The sequence below is a fragment of the Pholcus phalangioides genome, unplaced genomic scaffold, assembly GCF_987345545.1.
Source record: "Pholcus phalangioides strain wild (caught in Gottingen) unplaced genomic scaffold, Ppha-v1.0 ptg000011l_1, whole genome shotgun sequence".
In the NCBI taxonomy this organism is placed as follows: Eukaryota; Metazoa; Arthropoda; class Arachnida; order Araneae; family Pholcidae; genus Pholcus; species Pholcus phalangioides.
Window position 1 is genome coordinate 50,000,213 of NW_028301604.1, and position 22,648 is coordinate 50,022,860.

General features: G+C 34.8%; 1 protein-coding gene across 2 annotated transcripts in view; it reads left to right on the forward strand.

Annotated features, from left to right (window-relative positions):
• The first annotated feature begins 240 nt into the window (after positions 1-240).
• The window catches only part of jar (Myosin heavy chain 95F jaguar), a 396,549-nt gene continuing 374,141 nt past the window's right edge, over positions 241-22,648 (forward strand). For both annotated transcript variants that reach the window (XM_089239616.1, XM_089239617.1), the window contains exons 1-4: positions 241-428; positions 3,034-3,151; positions 8,353-8,422; positions 14,503-14,576. In XM_089239616.1, coding sequence (XP_089095742.1) covers positions 3,038-3,151; positions 8,353-8,422; positions 14,503-14,576 — 258 coding nt within the window. In that variant the 5' untranslated portion in view covers positions 241-428; positions 3,034-3,037. The remainder of the gene's footprint in view (positions 429-3,033; positions 3,152-8,352; positions 8,423-14,502; positions 14,577-22,648) is intronic.

A 22,648-nucleotide genomic window follows, 5' to 3' on the forward strand; every position in this document is an offset into this window, starting at 1 on the left:
GGCCGTTTTTCCAGGAGAGAGAATGTATAGCCCTGACTTTCGCAAAATTCTAAAAAAAACATATTTTTTCACGAAAAAGTGAAAAGTGGGGGGAGTTAGTGACAGGAAAAGAGTTATAAGCCACTTTTGCAGGATAGAATATCGTCAAACTGTAGCTCGCTTGTTACTTCATAGATGGCAGCACAAGTTCAAATATTTTGGGCTACTTTTTGGCTACTTTTGAAGAGGATTTTGGCTGGAAATTTTTTAAGGACCTGGCAACTCTGATCACTGGGTAACACTGTGTGTCAAACTACACGATTTATAAATTGTGTGCGATCTAACTTTTTTAATTTTGTATCTTAATAGTGAAGTTAAGTATACTCCGTTCAAATTGACAGCGATTGTTTCACGAAAAAGAGAAATTGATTTGTTGCGATAGTGGAGAGGTATTCATTCATTTCTTACTAGTGTCATGAGTTTCCTACCAACAGATTCCAGTATTATTTTTTATATTTTGACATAAAACTAATTGATTGCAAAAGTTTGGTAGCACAATCATGAAACCGCTTGAAACATGAATTAGCAGTGTAATTCACCCCTCGTGTGGAGTGATCAAAAATATCAAGGGAAAAACTTTCTATGCTCTTTTAACACTAGAATGACCAAGCCCATCATTTTGACCGTTTTCGATCTCGCTCCGTTTTCATAATGAACAAGATTGTTTAGAATGTTGAAATTTCACGACTTTTCCTAAAAATACTGCAACATTATGCTGTCCAAGTTTAAAGAATTTAAAAAAAAAATTTGAAAAAACATTAGTTTCACCTGAAATGACCATGACCACCAGTTAATTTGACCAGTAAGGTTACAGACACTTTTATTGCAGGGACAGCAAATTTTTTCAATTTCGCTTCAGCTAATTAAAAGCATCCATACTGACAACCAATGATGAAATAAAAATACTAGTTTAGCCAAAAATATTGCTATGGGAATCACTGAATCCTATTTAGAAGCTAGTAGCTGTGTGACCACTTGATGATAGTTTTACTTCACCAATACTTGGTTAAAACTGCCTTGCTGTGTTTAATGTAAATTAAAGATCGGAAAGAAATTTCATGTGAAATTCAACTAGGACCCCCCCCCCCTTTAATAAAAATTATTCTACCAAGTTCAGTGCATCGAAATGTTGAAATATGTATTCTAGAACCAAGAAATTCTCCTGAATTCATTCAGTTTTACAATGCAACAAAGTATTGTGTTGATCAGATGGCCTGAAAGCATTCCATTCGAATATCATTCATTTGCCTATTCGCATTTCCTACAACATTTGACTTAAAGCTGAAACACTACACTGTGACATTACGTGAATTCTGATTAATGGAAATTATGTGACGTGGAATTTTTTCTCACGTCACATCAGTGTGGTGTGTTTTGACCTTTAGCCTCACTAAATGCTTGGTCGATTAGTAGGAAAAAAAACTGAAATTTACTTGTTGAAATTAGCTGAAAAGCTTAGTGAATGTTATTTGTTCAGAAATCTGTATTTAGATTGCACACACCAGTGCTATTGTATCAAGAAAAATATTTCGGAGTTATCCAAGAAGCTGTACTGGAAGAGATCTCTGCAGCGGAATGTCTAGCTGCAGAGTTCTGACATTCATTAATGTATCAGGAAAAAGACACCAGATTTATAATGAAATGTCTGAGAAAATCATATTTTTTCCATATTTTGTAGCTTTTCTACATATGTATACTTGAACATGATAAAATTACTAAAATCAAGATTTTATATTGAAATCAGCTGTCATGTTGACTGGTATCGGTTCTTCTAATATTAATCAATTACTTTAATTTGAAATACTTTTTGTAAATTAAGTCAAAATTTCTCTGGAAGAGGGTCCTTGTACCCTCACTATTGCTCTAATTCAGCGGTTCTCAACCTGTGTTCCGCGGAGCCCCTAAGGCTCCTTGTGCACTCTCCAGGGGCTACGCGGCTGCTCAAGGAAAATTTAAAAAAAATTTTAATAATTATAAATATTTTTAAATAGTAAAAATAAATCAGTAACTTTGATTAATAATTAAAAAATTGGCCTATGGGGCTCCGCCATAGTTCTTGTTTTCTTAAAGGGGCTCCGCTAGTCAAAAAACGTTGAGAACCGCTGCTCTAATTCATCATTGTGTATCCTTTCCCCCCGCCCACCAAAAAAAATGTACAGCCTGCCTCTGAAGCATAAAAATATTAAACTTATTTTTCCCATAAGTTCAAAATTAACTGCATAAGTACAGCAAAACCTGTCTAAAACAAGTATTGTGTGAGACAGAAACCTGTCTTTAACAGAATCAAAATATAATCTATTCAATGATTAGTGTTTTGATTTGTACCTTTATAAAATGGAAATCTGTCTAAAACAGAACATTATTTCAGGACTGTCTTAAGAGCATCATGGGTCTTTGGGCCAAATTATTTTTCTGAAGCCCTGCCTGGAAAATTTTCGAAAATTCAGTTATTTTTCTGAGGCCCACATCTTCTCTCCCATGCATTAAGATGGTACTGCAGTATTTTAGGCTCGATTGGTTTCATACAGGTTTCACTGTACATTCCCAAAAAATTTGCATTTCGTGCAGTTAAAATTTGGGTCTTTTTTCTGGGCCGAAGGAAGGTCCGTGGCTTACTCCATTTAACGAGTCACTCCGCTTACGAGGTTATATTTTTGGTGTCCCAAGAGTGACTTATTAATGAGATTTGATTATAATAGTTCTTTACAAAAGGGGCGAAAAAGAGAATATCAAGAATCATTTGACAATCAGTCTCCTATTAGTAATTTATAAAATCTTCACACAAAAATGCTGACACAAGCAATTGATTTTTATAATTATTAGATACCATCTGAAATAAATTATAAAATACCATTTGACAAGGTTAAATTAAAAACTAGAAAAAAAATTGAAATTACTATCGGGATGCTCTGAAATTTGGTAAAAAAAATTGGTCTCTGACATGTTTCGTACACTTTTTTTTGGGAATGACCCATATTTGTTTTTCTCTTTCAGGAAAATGGAGACACCTATAGTTTGGATTCCAGATCCCCTCAATGGATATATATTAGGGAGAATAAGTGATATTGGATCAGATGCAGTTTCTGTCCAGTTGATAAAGGAACCAAATAAAGTTTGTATAGAAAATATTATTGAATATTATTCTATATTTTATTCCAAAACCCATTTCATAAGAGCTTAGTTAAAAGCCAGTCTTATACCAGAAATCCACTAATATGAGCAATTCTGAAACCTTCAGTTTTTTTCATCACTTTCACACTTTTTATGAGCGCTCAAAATAAGTTTTTTTAGGTAAGATAGGATGGCGGCATTACCCCATATGGTGCCATTCACTCTATGTAAATTGCAAACTATAGGTGCTGTGATACTAGGGTAATTTAATCTGCAAAAGATAATGTGTATGAAATTGATGTGTTTTTTGGAGTTCTGCTAAACTGCAATGGAATTCAGGACCTGGTGCCAAGACCACCATCAAGAGTGCTGGGTACACAGGAATGAGTTCCAATTCACCCTTTAATGTGAAGTTTCCCCAAACCTTTTATAATATTAATATAATATTAGTAAATTATATAGTTAATATAACATAATATATGGTTATTCCATTTCAAATCACCTGGCAAAATGACACCCATAGTCTCAGATTTCAATGATTTTTTTTTACTTGTTGCTTTTACCATCCTTTATTAACCATGTGAAATATTTGCATATCTTTAAAACTTTTTGAGAAAAAAAATGTTGAAATTTAACAAAAAATGATGCAGATGACTTTTCTGAGGCTCAATTTTTAAGCTGCATTGTTTGAAAAAATAAATCGTAACTTTTTAATTTTCAATATATTCATTGAATATATACATATATTCATATTGAAATTTTCACTAAAGTGTTCACAAAACATACAGAATATGAATAAAAATAATTCATACTTATATTTGAAATTTACATGCAAAAAAATTATGTAAACTTTGTTTTTGGGGAATTTTTTATTAGAAAAAATAAAATTTTTCTAACGTATTTTTAGACCAGAGGCACGGCAGTTACCAAAACAACTTTTATTTTAAATTTCTCCTAAATATATGAACTAAAGTACTGGAGAAAAAAAATAATGGTTTTTTTGACCGTTAATATATTTATTCTGGCTCACAACGTAAAATTCATAGAAATAAGACTGGATCGCTCCGATGTCAAAACATTCAACTAGATACTGAAATGCAACCCATCATCCCAGATTCCAATTATTATTTGTTTATTACTTCTACCATCCTTGTTAACCAAACAAAATTTCATGTACATATCTCAAAAACATTTTGAGGAAAAAATGTTTTCTAACCCCACGAATGACGTCTCTAAGGCTAACCATTCAAGCAATATTATTTATGAAAATATATCATAACTTTGCAGGTAATAATCCTGAAAGATTTCCAAAAAACTAAAAAAATTCGAAAAAAATGCCGTAAAAACTAAAATATTCTCCAAAAATAACAATAAATGTGGTTAAAATAATAAAACAAATTTCTTTAGAAACTGAACCAGTCATACATATTATATTGACTGGAGGCCAAAGAAAAAAAAATTTGTATAGTATGTATTGAAAATTATTTTAATTCTCAACATTACATTCTGTCAAAAATCGCCAGTAGAATGTTTTAAATAAACAATTCATAATTTACAAATGGGTTAGGTGGGCTAAAGACAAAATAGAAATTTCCAAAAAGACAAGATAACATCTGTTGATGTTGAGAGAAGTTTAGTAGGGATATTTCGGTGAAGGGGGTCTGATCTACTTATAGTGTGTTAATTTCTCTTCAATTTTAAAACTTTTAGATGTTCCTGTAAAGACATCAACATTTTTTCTACAAACATAAGTTCACTTTTTCCCCATTATATTTTCAAATTTTATGATAGTAATTTGGCCTACCCCACTTTTAGCACACTGACTTTATCGATAGCATCAATAAGCTTCACATACGTTTCTATAAGGACTGAATGGTGGAAACCAGAAAGCTGATGACTGATCTTACGTCATCAGTAGTTCTTCAATATTCCCCAAGCCAAAAAAAAAACCATACAAAATCTTACTGTATGCAGCGACAAGATCACAATTTTTTAAATTCATTTTCATTTATTGTTTTGTTAAGTGTGGCCAGCTCTTGGAATTTTTACTAAATAAACTAAATTTACCTGGAATGGATTTTAAAAATTGTCATCTACAAACTAAGATATAGTAAAACCTCCTCTAACAGCCACCTCGAATAATGATACTCTGAACAGCTGTCACATTTTGTTGGAACTTAAAGTGTCTCATAGACTTAACATTACAAGATACCTCCAAACAACAATTTCTGAATAACGGCCACTTTGGACATAGGGTCAGGAAAAAAATATGCGTACGATGATGAGAAAAATACTTCTCGAGCTGATTTTTAAGGGAGTTTTCCCACTCACCGAACTTTATGAGGGGAGGAAAGATAGTGTATGTTTTTTTTCCCCTGGATACAAATGTTAGATGGGTATATTGAAAGCAGTGGAGAGGAAAAAAACTTGGAGGAATAATATATAGGGGACAACAGAACAGACCTGTTGTCGGCACTCTAATCACTAGAGAGATATGCAAGTTATCCGATTACTAGAAATCCTTATTTATTTGGCACTTCTTACTTCAAGGGATGGTTCTGTCCGAAAAGATGGTGCTCCAAAATAGGAATAGAAATGTTCAAGGTATTAAATTTTTTAAAGGGATGTGTCATTTTTTTGTAACAATAATGTATGCCAGTGCCTATGTCTTCAGTTATTGGATTTGACTTACGAATGCCCTGGAAAGATCTATTTGAAGGTCCATTGTGAACAAAGATCTATTTGGGGTTCCTGGTACACTGTCTTGGTCCATATCAGTTTTTTTTTCACTTGTGTTCTAGCTGCAAGGCCGGATTAAGCAAAATAAGCATGTGCTTAGAGCATCAGGGGGAAAAGTGGCTCCACAAAAAGTTACCAATTTTTTTTATGTCAAATATTTTCCAGCATCAAGCATCCGACAGAAAATCCTAGAATTTTTGATTTATCAAAAGGATGGCACAAATGCAGAAAAGTTAATAATATTGCAAACTAGGGATCACGTAAATGCCAAGTTTTCGGACTGAGATTTTATGCTATTTCTATTTCGTATAGTTAGCTTTTCTATATAGTTAGCTTGGGCTTTTTTAACAGCATGATAGAGCCTTTTGACAAACTGATTCTTCTGAGGCAGTGTCGTCTTAATGCATGGGCATGGCCCTCAAGAAAAGATGAGCCTCACAAAAATGAGAACCGGTTCAAATTTTCGAGAATTCGCCAAGTAGGGCCTCAGAAAAATCACTAAGCCCGGGGCCCATAGTGCTTTTAAGACGGCCCTGTTCTGAGGCCCTCTACCAGCTAAAAATACTGACCTACCAATTTGCATACTAACTGTTGCAAATTGTAAGCAGATCTAATTGTCACGAGGTCCTTGGGTTGTGTCAACACCACATTAGAAATAATATCTTTACTGTGGTGTTGGTTGTGTCCAGGTGAGACCCACATATTAAGAATAAGCCAAGTTCTGCAGAATAAGGGTGTGAACTTGAAAATGTGCAAATCTTTGAGATATTAACGTATAAACTGCATGGTTTCAGGGGTGTTATCGTTAATTATTAGTACCTGTGCAAGACAGTTTTGTCTCCCCTATGCCAAATAAGCCTAACCCCAAAAATTTGCTGCTGTGTTCTCAGCCAGATGAAATGCATCAGAAATTCCTAGCCTAGGAAGCTAGCCTTTGATTGTGCAGGTCTGGGTTCAAATCCCGATTCAGGCATGGATGTCTACTAACAAATTCTCTGGACAGATCTTACGGATTTCTTAGGAGTGCATGAGGATTGCGTTTTTAAAAAAATCATGGCTTTCACTGCATATCATTCAGTCCAGTACGCTTATCGATAGGTATAAATTTTTCAGAAAAATATTTTTCAATTTTTTTTTTTTTTTGAGTCTGCATAGGCTACATTGCTTAGAGACACCCTTTTGTGGTTCGATCTATAATTCCTGGAATATAGGTATAAAGATGCTTTATTCGATCCACAGTAGAAGTAAAAGAAATGCTAATAGAGATTACAACTCAAAAATGTATCAAAGAACAGGTAAAAAGGATTGAGAACCGCTGCTCTAGGTCAATTCCTGACCTAGTCTCTCTCTAGACAGGGCCGGGTTCATGGTTACAAAATTTTGCCGCCATTCTCACGTTATGTACTTATTTTCTTAGCCACTCATTCTTAAAATTTGCCACTCTCTGAACTTGCCGCTTTGAGCAATAGCCCGCTAAGCCCCCCTGTAAATATAGCAATGCCTGTGAGTAATATCAGCCATGCTAGTGGTTGCTTTACCATTCACTGGTTGCTTTTGAAGCCGCTTTGTGCAATCCTAATAAGCAGTCAATGGGAGAAAATATCTTTTTATCATTTAAATGTTTTAAAAAGTCTAGAAATCCAAGGTCGGCCTTCTTTGGAAATATGAAGAAAAACTTCCAAAGGTGTTCCAAAAAAAAAATTCGAACATTATCAAAGACTTTGCAAGCAGAAAAAAAAGGGGGAGGAGAGATTTTCAATGTCTGTGCTTAAAAATATTCAAATCAAAATTCTGTCTTAGAATAGTTACTTCTGAATATAAAATTTCATGTACTCTTTTTTTTTTTTTTTTTTTTCTTTTTTTTTTTCATTTACAGATGCAGCATCGAATAAAATATGCTTTTAGGGACCAGGGGCACCAAAACCATTAAAGTGCTTAAGGCCTTCAAACACTTTAACCTGGCCCTGTCTACCTGAGCATTGCAAGCCTGAATTTTAAGATGTCATAATAGTGCAGTAGATCAATTAATTATTATGATATTTTCAAACTATAATATATTTTAATATAATCAATTATATAACTATCGTAATCAGTTACAGAATGGATTGTCATTTCACATGCTATGTACATGGATCGCAAATTTTAGTAGTTTTTTTCTCCAGAAAGTAAACTACCACTCCCAATAGTGGCCACATTTTTACGGTCCCATTAGTGGCCATTGGGAAATTTTATTGTACAAGTTTAATTGATGAAAGTAATGGTTTTTTTTTTAAATTGTAGCCTACTTTTTTCCATTTTGAAAAAAATATCCTAAAAATGCCTTAATAGTACTTGAAAAATTACTGAAAAATGAAAATATCAACATCTGGGTCCTAGTTATGAGAAATGAAGCAAAGTTACAGACTTTCTAATGTAATCTATGATTTGATATGAGATTTTACATTCTGAATTTTTATGTTTCAGATAGTAAATGTCCCTTATGAACATCTGTATGCATCTGTTGAGGATGAAACAAAAGATGTGGATGATAATTGTAAGTTATTGTGCATTTCAATTTAAGAGAATAAGTGATTTATATATAATTTGAATGTTTTTTAAACATCAGTCTCCATTCCTGCTAAAATAAGTTATGACATTATGTAAACTTATGTTTTATATGGTACTAGCCAAATTTTTCAAAGCACAAACTCCAAGTACACAAAGTACTATCTCCCATTCCTGAGCGACCCCATAGGATCTTAAATTGCATCTATAACTATTATTGCTTCTCTGCTAAATTCCATCTCTCCCCCCCCCCCCCAGGCAGCAATATTGTTGAATTTGGGAAACACTGGTATAAGACTACCTGGAGACTGAATAAAAGTTACTTAATAGCGAGTAAGTTGGATTTTAAAGTAACAATAGGCTCTGGAAATGTACATATAAGAAAATTTAAAGTTCTAAGTTTAATTTTTCTTTATATATAGTAATTTACCATACATTAATTAAGATTTGTGGATTTTAATAATAATTATTATTTTTTTATTTGTCTCAGAATGCTTGTGTGATTTGGTGAAAAATAAAGAAATAGACACGCAGTGCTATTTGAATAAATCTGTTAAAAAATCATCTGATGACTAATCATTCTGAGGAATACATTTAAACCCTGCATGTTTTAAAACAGTTCATGATGTTTTTTAATAATGCATTGTTCCATCTTTTGATAATGGGTAATTGTGAAAAGTCACCATCAATACCCATACGATTCATTCAATTGAACATTCAAATTGAAACTCAGTGGCTTTTTTTTTCATTTGAGTCTTTTACCATTGATCTTACTGATAAAATGGTGTTCGAATATGTTCTAGGAATGCCACTTTCTCTTAGAAAAGCATCTTTGGACAAATTTTGGAGTTTTCAAAATTGTTTTTTTTTTCTCCTAAAGGACAAGTTTTTTTTTTTGCTTAGTGGACATCTTGTGTATGATTACAAATGCCACAGATACAGATTTCTTAAAATGAGTCATTAGAGCTTATCACGTGTCTTCTATATCCAGCTCAATGATTTAAATCATTGTTTTTGGCGATGGAATAGTCCAAGGGGGCGATAGAACCTACTGATTTAACATAGCATCCTATGGGTTTACTTGAGTTGGGGGGGCGATGAGAGGAAAAAATTTCTGATGAAGGGGGCGATGGAACAAAAAGTTTGGGAGACTATGGTTTAAATGATGATTACATGAGGAATCTCGCATTACGCAACATTTGTCCACAGCATCAACTCATTTATTTGAAAAGTATTGTATCAATATTTGGACTTTATCAAGTCTTATTTTATGTATGCTCTAAATCAGGAGTTAATCAAACCACTTTAGCATCTCCTGAACATCTAAAATATACACACTTCTTCCCCCCAAAACAGAGTATTTTGCATTGTTCTGCAACAAGCCCTCAGCTGACTGGAAATGCTCTGCAGTAAAAGTTTCCATAATAGTGTTTTCTGTATTTTTTTTTTTAATTCTTCCAGATTGTTCTGCAACATTCATCACAGATTTCAGCATATATTGCTTTGGGACATTTCTCTTATACTCTATTTCTTTCAACAAGGTACTTGAGAAAAAAAAAAGCTTGTTACTGAGAATTTCTCAACATTTCGACATTCTTGTGACTGGCAATAGCAGTTTCTGCTCAAAATTTGAGAATTTCTGTACTACATGATGAGCCTAGATTTAACAGCATCAATTAAGCAAGTGCTTACAAACTGGACTGTCTTAATATGGAGTCTACCTGGGCTCAGCCCAATTCCTCAGTTCCTTAGAGAGCTTCATAATAATGATATCTGGGATATTATGATTTTTGAAGGTATGTGTGTGAATGTGTTGAACTTATACTTCTGGTATTTTCAATTAGGTAGAGGGGACCCCAGAACATCAATTGCCTGGGGGCAAACAGAGACATAAACAATATTTACAGTGCTCAGCAAAGAACTAGAAATGAAATTGCTTCGTTTGTCAAAAACAGTATTGAACATTGGAATGTAAAAATGCAAAAAGAGCCCTTTAAAAAAAGAGATGGACAACTCAGTAAAACCATCCAGTTCACCTTGACTTATTTACATCAGACCTTGTAATTTACACATTTTCCACTGTGCTTTTGAAAGGGTCTCGAAAACGAGTCATACTTAAAAAACTTGCATACCTTCATTTGCTGTTCATTGTCAGAGAGTTGACAGAATGAACTGGGGAAGATTCCAAAAAAAAATGTAATATAATATATTGTGAAGAGATACAGGAAAGAATTATCTGTGTTTTGTCCCGAAATTGTTTTGTAACTAAGTCATTTCTGTCATTTTGCTTTGGCTTGAATCAATCTTGTAGGATACTGAAATAGTGCTACAAAAAAACAATTAATTTTTTTATTAAAAAAAATTTTTTTAGGGATTTTTTTAATATTATGGTATAATTATGGTGTCTGGGGGGGGGGGGTTATCCTTCTTGTCCTACTTTTTAGTCCGACTTTTTCTTCATTTTTCTATTTTTTGAGTGGGAATCCCACATCAGGTGCAGTATATAACTAGTTTATGATGTTGCCTGACAAACAGTCTACTCAAAAAATTGTTGGACTAAAGATCTTGAACTCCTTCTCGTAAAGAAACGAAGGCACACAGGAAGGTGGTTAGGACTAAACTTGAATCGAATTGGACTTACTATAAGGAAGTTCAAAGAAAGTTCAAAAAAGAAAGAAAAGTGAAAAATAGTTCTTGGAAGTTTTGCACAGAGATGAATTCACTGTCAGAAACTGCCAAGGTTACTAAATTGATCAAAAACTATTCCTATGATAAAATTAATGTTATAGAACAACCAGATGGTAACTATACTGCCAGTCCAGTGGAGACGCTGGAATGTCTTCTGGAATATCACCTAGGCAGACTAACGGAACCAGACTGTAGTGTACAGACTAGGCCCATCCTGAAACCAGTAGACACATCAATAGCCAACATGATAGTTGAATATGACAAATGTACCGAAGCCTTGAGGGGTTTTCTCCCTTCAAGTCATCAGGCACAGATGGAATATATCCTATCTTTTTACAAAAAGTATGGGAAGTTATAGGCATCAAGCTGATTCACCTTTTCAAAGCCAGCCTAGCTTTGAGATATATACCTAAAGTATGTAAGAGCTCCAGAGGTGTCTTCCTACCAAAACCAGGAAAAGACACCTATTATAAATCATCCTTCAGAATGATTACATTATCTTCTTTCCAGTTAAAGTTACTGGAAAAACTGATACTCTGGCATCTTCAAGATATTCCTCTCTTAATGGGTAAGATTAATGTGAACCAGCATGGTTTTAATACAGGGTTTTCCACTGACTCTGCTCTTCATCAATTGATTTGGAGAATTGAAAACACACAATTATCAATGGACAATTTGCTGTTGGTATTTTTCTGGACATTGTGGGAGCCTTTGACAACGTTGCTTTTGACTCTGTATGTAAGGCACTAATAGATTTTAATATTCCACCTATGTTAACTAGATGGATCGATCACATGCTCAGGAACCGAACAATCACTGCTCGTGTTCTTGATGCCCAAGCTGAAAGAGCTATCAGAAGAGGATGTCCGCAAGGAGGAATTATTTCTCCCTTACTATGGAACATGGTCTTCAGTTCTCTGATCTAATAAAAGGACCAGGATATACACAGGCATATATAAACGACTTAGTCGTGCTCATTCAAGGGTATGATTTATCCACAATGAGGATTCTTGCTCAACAAATTTTAAACTCTGTCAGCAGATGGGGTGACAAACACCAACTAACATTTTCCACGGAAAAAACCAGAATTGTAATTTTTACATGGAACAGAAAATGGGAAATTGGAAACTTAACCCTCAAGAGAAAAGAATAATCATATGTGACAGAGTGAAATACCTTGGATGTCACTTGGATTCTAAGTTCTCCTGGAAATCCCATATTCAAGAACGAGCTAAACGTGCCACTAATATACTTATGCTATGCAAAAGAATTATTGGCAAAACCTGGGGTTTAAACCCTAAAACCACTCAGTGAATTTATACTGCTATTGCACGCCCAATGCTTAGTTATGGTTGTGTGGTATGGCATCTCTGGAGTTATCAAAGACCTCCTATGAAACTGTCCTACAAAAAGTGCAAGACTAGCTTGCATTCTTATTACAGGAGCCTTACCCAGCTCTCCCTCCATTGCCCTTGAAACTACTCTTAAGATACCACCTCTGAGATGGTACCTACAAAGAGAAGCTCTTAAAACCATGTATAGGATGGAAAGAAATGGTACATGGTGCAATCGACCTTATATGGGATGCAAACCTTCTTGCAAGAATCACCTTCACAGCTGTCTACTGGGAAAAGTACATATCCCCTCTCTACTAATACCAAAAGACTCCTGCTCCAAAACAAAAAATTTTACTAAATGCTTCACCATCCACATACCCAGAAGAAATGAAGTTGCTCACATAATTGATAACTTCTCAACAGGAGTTATTGAGCTTTACACCGATGACTCTGAGATTACTGATACTGGGGCTGGAGCAATTTTCCGCATCTTTGGAGTGGATCACGACTACCATAAGATACATTTGTATCTAGGCAAAACGTCCACAGTCTTTCAAGCTGAAGTATTAGCAATAGCCATACTGGCTGAAAGTCTGATTACCAAAGGGTATCATGGCAAACAAATTGTTATCTTCTCTGACAGCCAAGCAGCACTGTTGGCTCTTGACAACTTCCTCAAGTTCCAACTGTGTGTAAAATACTGCACTGACATGCTGAATAACTTGGCAGCATTGGGCAACAACATCAACCTTTACTGGGTTCCTGGTCACGTAAATTTCCAGGAAAATGAACTCGCAGACCAGATAGCCAAAGAGGCAGCAAACATGAAGCTATCTGGACCTGAACCTTTCTATCCAGTTTCGATGGCAACCATCAAAGCAGATGTCAAACAATGGATAGAAGAGAAGCACATGCGGCAATGGAACTCAAGGCAGGACTGCAGACAGGCCAAGTTGGCCTTGAGAACCCATCCGAATATTGCCAAAAAACTTATCTCATTGAACAGGAAACAAATTCGACGGGTTATACAGATCATCACTGGTCATGCTAACCTAGCCAAACACCTACACAACTGTGGCTATGTAGATTCACCTATTTGTCCTGCGTGTGAAGAAGAAGATGAAACTCCACTCCACTATGTGGGACGATGTCCCGCCTTCTGTACCCCGAGAAGGAACTACTTTGTTGATCATCAAATGACACTAAGTGAAGTTGTTAATGCTCCCAACATTTACAACCTGGTAAATTTTCTCAATTACACTAAAAACCTAAATTCATGGTGAGTTCCAATTCTGCTCTAACTTGAACTCTCATGCATTACTATTTAATAACTTCACTCAGAGACCACCTCTGCTCCTTTTCTAAAAAGGGCACCGCAGACAGGAGCAGCCTCAAATTTTCTGATATGGCCTTTATCGGTTGCGGTTTTCCATAATCTCCCACATACAGAGATTCAATATAATGTGGTAACAGATACCATAACTTTAGTCCCCAGAGCAGCCACCAAACTCTGGGAATTTCCACAGAATAATGTTTCTGTTCATTTTCACATGACCCACAACTCATGTTAAACCACTTGGTGTTAGAGCAATGGGTAAAATTTGCCTAGTCTTTCCCTTATGGGACACCAGATGATGATGATGCCTGACAAACACATTATGCCCAACAGAGGGTTAAAAAAAAGAGTTGGAAAATGATTAAAAAATTTTTGTTTATTTTCATAAATTTTTCCTGGAAAGTAACTAAAAAGAAAAAAAAAACCTGTATGATTCTTCCGCGAGTCTTGGTGTGATATTTGGTTCTCTTTCCATCTGGCTCAGCCAACATAATTTTTTTTATGTGTTAAATTATATCAGCAGTCAAACACAACAAATCACACATCATTTAAAACTTTATAAATTTCATTTTAATAAGTGGTAGTTGAAGTAAGATGTTTTTCATGTTTTTATTTTCAATTTCCATTTGCAGCAGGTCCATGTTAATCATATTTTTATGAATTCTTAGTACAATGATTCAAAAATGAATTGTCTTCTGGAATATGTAGGTAGTCTGATGTACCTAAATGAAGCTACTTTGCTCAATAATGTGAGACTTCGATATAGCAGGGACCAGATTTATGTAAGTAAGAGTTCCATCAAAATAAAAATAAAAAATTGCAATTTCCATTGATCAAGCAGTTGAACTTTTTTTGCATTCATACCTTATTACACTTGTTTCAATTAGTTTTTTTTTTGTTCAAATTCATTTCTTTTATTTCAAATTTTGTGATTGGAGAAACTTTACATGTTAAATGTGAAGTGGTCAATGACTTGGTCTCCTGATGCCATTGTTGTCTCTGACATCTCCAGGGTTGGACAGTTCTTTCCAGAGTAGAAAAAAAACTGGCTGGAAGAAACTAGTTTTCTTTCAATAATTCATCGTACAATTTTAATTTATGCTTTAGATATAGCAAGTGTATATTTTTATAATATCAAGTACATTTGATTTCACAAATTCAATTATGTATGCAAGTTAATAACTGTGCCAGTCTTTTGCAAAGTTGGCTAGTTTCTCCTGCTGCTGAAGCTGGTTTTCTGTGGTTCCCAACTTCGAGGCACGAATGCAAGCCAATCTCCCATTTAAAAAGTCTCGCCACAGAGAGCAACAGACCTACAAACAGGAAAAATGTAATTCAATTATAACACATCACTCACTTCACTCCTGAAATATAGATGGCGGCACTGAAAAATCAATCACAACACTACATACGCACTCAGACTTAGGTGCACACACAGTTGCACTTCTGGCACAACACATTAGATAGTAAATTGCCCATAGATGGTGATAGACCTGAGTTGTGCTTGGTTGAGAAAGAAAAGTTTCTTCTGCTTGGAAAAAACTGCTCAACCCTGCTTCTTCCAAGCAGAAGAAACCAGTCTTCCTTTCATATTCATCATTTATACTACAATGTAAGATAAATTCGCCGAAGTAGATATTCAACAAAAATTCGGATTTTGCTAATTTAATTTTGCAGAAAAATCATAAGATGATATTAAAGGATCATCAACATCTATCTGTATTTAATGGCAAGCCTCAATTGCTGCGAAATTAAAGTGAAAAATGAAATTGTCACCTAAACCTACTGAAATTACTTCAACGAATGCAGATTTCAGTGATGTATTGTGAACAAAGGGCTAAATTTCTCCTGAACCAGAATATGATATGGTTTATTGTAGGCTCTTTCAAAAGCTGGTGCAATGGACAAGTTTTTGGTAAATTTTACCAATTGTAGCTAGAAGGGTATTAGCATAAGTGCCAATGAAAATTTTGGTGACAATTTGATTTTGAACTTTGCCAATCTTTCAGCTCTTCTTGTAGCTTGCCAATAAATCCAGATATTTTGATGGAAATGATGTCATCTTATGATTTTTTATGTTCTTTCCAAATATGTGCTTAGTTTGCGTGTAGGTCTCTTAGAAACGTCACAAATGCTGTTTTTTTAGACTTGACACTTCCATAATAGATTATCCACCATAACTCAAGAACGGTTTGAGATAGGACAGGATTGGTAGGGTGTTTCATGATCCACTTGAACTTGTCTATCACTCCCTTTTGTTTAGCAGAATAGGTCGATTCACCCTGTACATGTGAAATAATGGAACATTTTTGTGAAAAAGTCAATCTGGCCAAAAAATATATGAAATTATGGGAATGTCCCAGGAAATATGGGTCGTATGTCACCCTACATATATGACTACAGGCTTTGATTTTATTATTGAAGGCAAATTCCAATATTGTTTCAAATATAAAATTATTTCTGCTTGAATGTTTGTTTATATACTAAACTAAAATGTTTTTTGTTTGTTTTTGTGAAGCAAGATCTTTAGAAATTGATATTTTGAACAAGTTAAAATGAGAACTATAATTTTGTTTTAAAAATTATATATCTTTAATAAATTATTTTCAAACACTAAATTAAAAATGAGTAAATGTTGAATTTTTTGCATGGTTTTTATCCACCGTGATATGAAAGTCCTTGAATTTTTAATTCAGCCTGGGAAAGTACTTGAATAGTCCTTGTTTTTTTATACTTTCAAAGAGTATTAACTATGTTAAGGATCATTAGAAAAAAGATTATTATTATAGGTAATAATTACAATATCAGAAAATATCAAAATCCCGATTTTCCTCACTGCAGTGCAACATTGAAAAACAAATGTGTTTTAGCAGTTGTATTCTGTAATCCATTTCTCAACTTAAAATGAATGCACACACACTTATAAAGGACAAGAAAATTCTTTTGAGTCTTGCAGAACTTGAAGTGCTTTACTAGTCATCTGGCTATGGCAGCATAGGTCGTGATGTTTTGGTGGTCTAATTATTTCAGTTTTTGAAAACTAATCAGTAGTTATTTTAATTTTTTTTTTTTTTTGATGATTCAAAAACGGTCAAAGAAGTAATGAGTCAGTTTCAGTGTATTCATAAAAAATTTTAAACCCATATATATTTTATTAGCTTCGAACTTTTTTAAAAAGGGGAAAAAGAAAAAATTAATTGGCCAAGTGAATGGTTAAAAGCATTTCAACACATCTACAAAGTTCATCAGGTATGTTGCTGCCAGGGTTAGGAAGTTTCTTTTCAGTTGGAAAAAACAGCAGGAAAACCACACTGGATGTGGAAGAAATGTAAAAAACTGATTTGTAAAAAATTACTTAATTTCATTTTCATGCAATCATAATTTACTGCTGGTACAAGAAGATTTTATCAACTGTAACAGGCAGGGGTGGCAAACTTATTTCTGTTTGAGGGCCAACGTAATGGTCAGCTGCAGTGTCACGGGACCCACCAGGGGTGATACTCTGGCATGTAAGCCACACCAGAAAAATGACCCAAAAAAACCCTGATTTGTATATGCCACAAGTAATATGGTGAAACATGGTCAATTTAGCCTCTAAACTTCTACCCTGGGCTTTGTGCGTATTCCACCAGTTTTAAATGAACTGGCACGCATTCATTTTTAATCTAGTTGCGTTACCAGCAAGATGAAATGCATCGAAAAAATTAGTTTCTTCTGTGAATTATTCCATCCAATACATCCATAGTTTACATTTTACAGACGAAAAGGTGTCAAATTTTTTTTCGGCATTATTTATTTATTTTTTAATCATAATTTTGCAACCCTCCCATAGCAACACCCCCATGTATTTCCATGAGTCAAATAGAAGCTCAAAAAATTTATTTATACACGAATAGATTTCGAGAGGTTATATTATTGGGATGTAAAACGTGCCCGAAGCCAGTCACAATAGTGTTGGCCATCCGGAATGGGTAAACATGTTAACTACAATAAGATGGACCAACACCACACTACAGATATATCTCTAATATTGTATTAGATGGACAATTTTGCATGGACCAGGCAGACTTCCTGTAGATGTGAAAGGATGAGAGTGCACGATTACCTGGTGCTCCTGTACATACATAAGATTACACGAAACCAGATTTGCGATGTATGCATTCTTATCGCATTCTTCAACCAGAATATATGTGTAATCAAGGATGACGTCACTCTCCGCTACTATATGAAGGTTTTTTTTAACAACTGGCTGTTGCGAAGATATATTTTGGAAAGAGGGAAAATTCAACGTTGAATTTTCACCCATCTACTTCTTGGATTACATTTACTACCATCACTCAAAAGAATGTCAATGAATGGTCAATAAATCTTTGTCTGTTTTCTTTATGGCAACCCTCTTTGAGTGAAAAGTCTGAACACACAATTTTCTGTCTTTACAGTTACTCCATTTTGCTTAAACCTCTTCTATAGTTTGTGTCAGGGCCTACTGTCACCCCCCCCCCCCCCGAAGTCGTAAAACCACCGAGATTACATAAACCACTTTTTTTATCTCCTTCCTCGTGTTAATGTTACTTGGATGATGAAAAAGATATTCTATGCATTTTGTTTGAAATAAAATGTTTTTAGTCAGAGTGACTAAAAAAAATTTAATGTCACAAATTTCTTCGTGGCCCGCAAATCAGTAGCCGTGGCTCCCCTTTTGCAAGATTTTCATCCGTGGTCCCCCTGGAATATCCTAGGGCCCCGGGGGAAAATAAATATTGGAAAATTAAATATTGCACATCTCTTGGTGAGATATTTATAATTAAATGTTTAAAAAATATTGTTTTTGAAACATTACTTATTATATCACAATCACTGAGGTGAAATAATAGGAATTAATTATATGTATTTTAACTAAACAATAATTAGTGCACGTTCTTATTTTCTTCCAGTTTCTTTCATTGTCTCAGAAGAAATAGGTTTCTTTCGGAAGAAACCCAACCCTACCTGACGCCTTGCATAATGCATAACAATCATATTAAAATGTGTTTGCTCAGGGGCGTAGCCAGAAATTTCGTTCGTGGGGGGGGGGGACCAAAGTGACAGAAAAATGGATTTGGCCATCTTTTTCCCTTTTTTCGGTCATTTTCTCACATTTCGGGTCCAAGTCCCCCCCCCCCTCGCTACGCCCTTGTGTTTGCTATACCAGTTGAGAAATGGTCTTCATACATTTCACGTATACTTATGTAATAATATTCTAATGGGAGACAAATTATAAAGAGCATTTGCTAGACCAAAGTTATTTTTTATAAAGCCATATTTTACCTTCTTTTATAGTTTTATTTTTCTGTAATGTTATTTCTGGACTGTTTATGTTCAGCATCAAGTGTGAGTGAGTGATATATCTTTGTGCTCTCTAAGAAATAACCTAAAATAAACACAATCCTAGTACTACCCCTTGTCTGTTGTACAGGGTGTCCTGAAAGTCCTAACTCTGCCCTTATCTCATCAACCATTTGTCATAGTGGTATGGTTTCAATATAGAAAAATGCTCTAAATGTGTTCAGGAATCACTCTGTTGTTGCCCTGTTGCTTCTAAGCCCAGCAGAAAACATTCAATGTTTCCAAGTGCAATATTGGCTGTTACATTTGAATTCAGAAAAGGGGGAAAGCAGCATAAACTAACCAACAAGCTCGTTTTGGTTTTTTTCCTGTTTTTTAATTCAAATATCTCAGTGAATATTGCACTTGGAAACATGAATTTTCTTTTGTTGGCCTTAGGAGTGACAGGGCAATAACTTTCTAATTGGAAGTTATAGAACAAGGGGACTGTATAAAAATTTAGATTTTTTTTTATTTTGTGGCACACTGTTTTCATTGTCAAAATAGGTACAGGTGGTTCCTCAACACATTTTGAGCATTTTTTATAAACTGGAACTACATCTCTATAATGAATAGTTAGTAAGATAAAAGAAATAGTTAGTACTTACAGGACATTCTGTATATCTACATGGCATCTTGGAGGTGCTGGGTACTTCAGAGTTATGTAAAACTTTAAGCAGCAGCCGTAGATTTAAAGGGCTGAGTTCTGAGTTTCCTTCATCACTGCGTGACTTGAATAAAAGACTCCAGTGTGTGATGGGTATGCCCAAGAATCAGAAAGGTGAGTTGTTAGTTCTTATCTATTCAACCTGCTCCTGGTGTATATATCCCAGGTCTGGTATTCATGGTGAAAACTCAGATGTGGCTGAAAGATTATGAAAAGATCTCTAATTACAACCATTGGGTTGATTTGATTCCCTAGCTAATGTTGTGTTCTGCATGACTGGCACAGCATGACAAAGGTTTAAAAGCAATGAGGTTCTCATTACTAACTGGGCACTTTTTCAACAGGATTTCAAAGGCATATTTGGACAACTTGACATAAAGTGGCATATAAACTACCTGTTGAGTAGGGTGCATTGTCCGCATGAGTATTTTGAGTACTACACCCAAGATGCTCTGTCATTATGTCATCCCACCAATGGCGAATGACCAAAAAATTTCTCATCTCATGAAAGGAATTGCAGAGGATTTCTACCAAGTCCTGATGAACAAAGGAGCCACTACTATGGACCCATTCATTTCTAATTGTCAACATATCATGACTATGAGGAAACATTGTGTAATCAGGCCATAATATGAAAGGTTACAAAACATGACTGCTGTATCTTCTGCAAACACAAAGAGTTTGTCAACATTGTCAAAGAAGAAATTGCATGAGTAATTCTTCACATAGCTTCATTTACACAAGACCAGACAAGGCCTAAAAGAAATGATCCTGGAAGAGGTACAAAACACGATACTGGACACTAGCTCCTCTCACCCGAGACAAAAAATGAATCCTTGATGCCCATTAGAAGAGCAGGGCTCCCACTCATCCTACTTTTCCTACTTTCTCTGTTTTCTCCTACGTTTCCTATTAAATCCTATCAACAAACTTTGTTAAATTGATTTTAATTTAGGAGGGAAGCATCTGTATATTGCCAAATATTACAAATTTTGTAGATTGCGATTAATGATTCTGCCAAAGCAGAAATTGTATCGTTTTTAAGGTTATTTGTGGGCGGGAGTTATGTATGTGGACCATTTGGTTTATTAATTTTTTATTTGCTTAGTGTAAGGGTTCAACTTATAGAGTAGTCATTATAAACTTCTGTCTTGACGGGAAAAATAATTTTGTATTTACAACTTCATTGTCTTGTACAGTAACTAACATTCATCATTCAAAATTATGGTGCACATTATGTGTATTACGTGAAACAACAGCATGTGTTTGCATAACAAAGCAGTTGAATACAGATTCCTGTTTGGGGATTCTTATGCTACCCAATAGCATTCAATGGCCTTGTGTATTTTTGAGGCATAAACAATATTTACAACACTCAGCAAAGAGCTAGAAATTAAAGCGCTTCATTTATCAAAAATTATTACAGTGACATTGAACATTAAAATGCATACAAATCCCTTTAAATAAAGAATGGACAATGCACAGTAAAACCATCTGGTCCACCTTGACTTGTTTACATCAGACCTATGTCATTCTTAAAAGAACTTAAATGTCTGCTGTGTGGATTGTCGAAAAGAGTTGACAGTCTGGACTGTGGAAGACTCTTAAAAAAAAAATGTAATTTATATTGTGAGGCGAGACGGAAAAGAATTATCTGTGGTCTGTAGTACTGTTTTGGCCAAAAATTTTTTTAACCGTCATTTCTGTCATTTTGTTTTGGTTCGAGTCCATTTTACAGAATACTCAAATAGTGCTATGAAAAAAAAAATTTTTAGGGATTTTTATGTTGTCTAGAGGGGAGGGGGGTGCCCTTCCCCGTCCTACTTTTTCTAATTTTTTGAATGGGAGCCCTGGAAGAGGTGAAAGGAATATATGGAAAACCAGACCAAGACATCCACATTGACCAGAAACTCCAACCATAGAGACGAAGATAGGTACATTTTCAGATGTAAGTGCCTTAGACCAATCTGTTTCTGTAATGGATATGCAGGAAATATGTGATAAAATCCAATACATTCTGCCGTCACAGACATAATTGCAAAGGGGGTTCAATGCAGCGATTGTAATTGCACAGCAATATAAGCAAACAACACTTCAATAATAGACTGAGCTTTAAAAGAAGTTAAGAACAAAAACATATAAAACTTCATAGTGCAGTAGAAGCTCAATTATCCAGGCTAATGGTGGGGAAAGTGAACACAGATAATCAAAAACACTTAAACTGCCGGTGTTAAAATAAGAAAATTGGAAAAAAGTATATGTATTTTACCTGTTCAAAATTACTATCAACTGTATATATTCACATTATCCGTGTGAAAGAATCTAGTAAAAAATTACACTTACTGAAGGATAACCACACTATTAAATATACTGGGTTTCATTGATGACAAAAATACAGTAGAACGTTGATTATCCGGGCTAATGTGGGGGAAGATGATCACAGATAACCGAGAAACACAATTATCATTTTCCTTTCATCCATTCTGCACAGTTATAAAATGTACTATGAGAATGACACAAACATAGCTCATCGGCTCAAGGCTGGTCCAGCGCCTTATCTCCTTGTGCCTTACCTTTTAATTGCAAAATAAATCATACATTTTGATAAACTTGTCGGCATTTCCTGTGATTGGCTGTAAATCTTAAAGTGCCAATCACCCCAGGACAATGTCCATTTCTTGTGTGTGCACATGGGGACTGCCGTTTCAACATGTAGACATGGGAGTTCAGCTCCAAGAATAGTGGGGGGTGGGGGTCTGTACAAAAATGAAATCTCCAGTTCTATAGAATAGAAATGTTTGATTTCATCAAACCAATAAAAAA